This window comes from Oryzias melastigma, unplaced genomic scaffold, assembly GCF_002922805.2.
Source record: "Oryzias melastigma strain HK-1 unplaced genomic scaffold, ASM292280v2 sc00349, whole genome shotgun sequence".
NCBI lineage: Eukaryota > Metazoa > Chordata > Actinopteri > Beloniformes > Adrianichthyidae > Oryzias > Oryzias melastigma.
The window spans coordinates 67,379-70,848 of NW_023416947.1; the positions used below are offsets into that span (position 1 = coordinate 67,379).

At 40.4% G+C, this 3,470-nt stretch overlaps 1 protein-coding gene across 1 annotated transcript in view; it reads right to left on the reverse strand.

Moving 5' to 3' along the window:
• The window catches only part of LOC112138094 (CD226 antigen), a gene marked incomplete in the record, with an annotated part of 21,867 nt that extends 19,108 nt beyond the window's left edge, over nucleotides 1-2,759 (reverse strand). The window contains 1 exon segment of the mRNA XM_024260660.2: nucleotides 2,661-2,759. Within this exon segment, the coding sequence (XP_024116428.1) occupies nucleotides 2,661-2,714 (54 nt within the window).
• Nucleotides 2,760-3,470: the final 711 nt, after the last annotated feature.

Below are 3,470 nucleotides of genomic sequence, written 5' to 3' on the forward strand. Positions count from 1 at the left end.
TGTTGTCTGACTGTTGAACATTTATGATTGTGTCCTGTTATGTTTGAATTCTTCCTGCACCTGGAGTGAGAATGAGGGAGAGACTGATGATGACCCCCTCTCGTTGTGTCATTGAGGGATGTCAAAATAAAAGCTTGTATGTTCATTATGAGGCTATTTGCCTTTTCTCAGCTAGTTAACCGCTGCAATTCCTCTAACTTGTCATGAAACCAAAATTGAGGCTTACATGAAGCGAGGACACGCAGCAGGAGAAATAATCGAGAAGTAATCGTAGAATCACGGACGTGATTAATAGACACATTCTCCATGTGTTGCCTCCATTGTAAGACTTATATAAGGCATTTCAGTTTATGCTGCTCCAGACACATTTGTTTTTTATTGTATTGGTCCAAAGTGGCTCTTTCAACATTTTGGGCTGCTGACCCCTGTGTTAGCCAGACCCCAAGAGGGCCAAAGGGTGTGTAGCAAAAAAAAAAAGTTTCAATTAATATCGTCCCCGATTTAGCTCCATACATGAGAAGTTTCTGTTTTGTTCCTACTGTCTTGACGACACTGGTCTGTTGGAGTTTGTTGACGGTCCCTTACGTTCAGCGCTGGCCTGGAATCTCATTGAAAAGGATTGAGCGGTCGTTTACTCGTAACATGGGCCGCGAATGATGGAAGTGAGAAATGTTGGTTGGTTTACCGGTTCTTCTTTAGTTGAGGCGTTTGAACAATCTAGTCGCTTTTCCCTGAATGTGTCGAATATGAAACTAACGTAACCGCACTAAAAACTCCTCGTTCCGAGACTCGCCGTATGGTCAAGAACGAGGAAAGAGCGGACATCCTTACGAACCAACCCACGATTAGAGGATAACGGATACAAGGATGTTGATATTATTCAGTAATATACCATGGTCTGGGTGAATACTGGATTCTGATTGGCTGCTGGGTGTGGATTAAAAAGTGATATACCACAGTGATAAACCACACCTAAAAAAGAAGTTCCGGTCACACAGACCAAACGTTCAGTATCACTGCGCAGGCTTCTTTAAAACACATTTTTCCTTCATCGTCATTTTTATTTTCCTTTTGTAAGGTAAATTAGTACATATTGACAAATTAGTCAACCCTCAACCGCATAATGTTCGGCCTATCTTCGGTAATTTGTTTTTTAAATTAGTCATTCTCCCACTAATAAGACACAGCACTCGGCATGAAAGGTGTAGTCTTCTGTCTCACCACAAGAGGGAGTTTCTGCTTTTAGAGCAGCTCAGAAGAGATAGATAGATAGATAGATAGATAGATAGATAGATAGATAGATAGATAGATAGATAGATAGATAGATAGATAGATAGAACTTTATTACTCCCCAAAGGGCAATTCCATTAAGAGCAGCTCTCCAGCGTAAAACATAGACAACAAACAACACAGTGAAATTCACAATACTAAAAACTTGCTAAAAAATAAAAACAAATAATTTTGATAAAATACAATTAAAAGATAAAAGAGCTTGGAACAGGTACCGTCTACACTCGGGTGTGTTCACTTTGATTTAAGACCTTTATGGTGTTTGGGATAAAGGATTTAGAGTACCTGTTAGTCTAGCTGGAGCAATATATCGGCGACCTGATTAAAAAACTGGAAGACCGGACGTGTTTATGTGTTAAAATGATGTTTTTTGCTCCACCTGCTGCTCCCAGAGTGAATTCAGATTTTTGTGTTGGATGCCTGTGATTTTAGAACATATTTTGACAATGTTATTGAGAGAATGTTTGTCTTTCACACACAGACACCAAACCAGCAAACAAAGGAAAATGTTCAAATGCTCTCAATAAAAGACTGATAAAACATGCATAAAATCTTATTACAAACTTTCAGCCGTCTCAGCAGGTGTGTTCTTCGTTGACATCGTTTGACCATAGATTCAGCGTTCTTATCAAATTTCAGGGCGAAGTCAAACACAGTGCCTAAGTACTTGTAGCTTTCAACTATCTCAACTTTCTCCCCATGGAAGAGCGAACCTGCCGTGAAATGAAACGCAGACAGAAGCTGATTGTGTTCCGTTTATGTTCTAGCTGCTCACTGAAGGATTAACCTCAGAAAAAGAAGAAAAACAATTCTCATTTGTCCGGGTCTTTCTTTTCTAAACAGCGAGACTTTACTGCTGCGGCTGAGGTCTGTAACGGCTTCTGGCTCTCTTCCATGTCACCGTGACAAGCTGCATCACGGATCAAATAGTCCGCTTTGTGTGAAAAAATGAGCTAAACCAAAGAAATAACAAGAATAAAGTACTAAATATTGATTGAATGTTTATTTATTTTGTAAAGACCATGGTATAAGCGGGATAATACCCTCCGAAGAGTGCATTATGAGAAATTAACGCACTTCACGGAGGCCTACACTGTCCGACCCGAAGCACTTTACACTCCACAAGTTCACATTTTTCTCACATCCTGCTCTTTTCCTTCAACTCCACATTCAGTCTTACATGTGTGTCAGTTAAACTTGTGTGTGTATGTGATTCTAGCTCGTGTGTGTATTATTTACGCTTGGATGTTTTGCCGCATGTTTACAGGAGCGGCTCGTTAACCGGAAGTTCTGGTTCTGGACTCGCGGTTCGTCTCCGAGTCTTTGCTAACATCACCTGGTATTTTCTTAAAGCTCTGAATGATCTCACCTGCTGAAGATCCACCAGAAACCCCCATCAGAGCCAAGACAACTACGACCAACATTACTTTGGACCGTTAGAGATTCTTCTTCTGTCGATTATTGATTTTTAGCACTGAACTTTTGTCTACATGTCTGCCTCCTGCCGGTGAGGAGGATATCGACATTTTTTAACTTTACTGTTTTTATCTAATCTTTCTTTCGCCTCAGCAGATTCTTTATTCAGACTATTGTCCCCACCTGCCAGATGAACAGGATCACAGGGCAGGTGGAAAAGGTGCAGCAGATCTGCAGCATGTAACACCATAAGAACTGAGGCAGGGGGTGTAACAACAATATCTAAGAAAAACTTGGAGAAAAAAAGATTAGCAAAGACTGATTAGGAGGAATAAAGTGTTTAACTGACTTATGGAGTCCAGATGACTCTTATATTGACGTGTGATCTCTACCATGACAAATGAGGACACAACTTAATGTCAGCCACAGACACCAGTGAAGATAAAAACAGTATTAGGGCCACCCAAAAAAAGTAATATTACAAGTTTTATCTCTTAAATTTACAACTTTATATCTCGGAAATCTACGAGATATCAGTGGACGACCCTGGGAATCGAACCCAGGGCCCCATCCAAACTCTATACTTACCCCCTGAGCCATCCAGCTGCTATGAGACGTTGTTCTCACACGTCATTAAAACGTACAACCGTACATCCCTCACTTGTCAGATTCTACAGTGTACATACAGTGGTGTGAAAAACTATTTGCCCCCTTCCTGACTTTTTATTCTTTTGCATGTTTGTCACACAAAATGTTTCTGATCA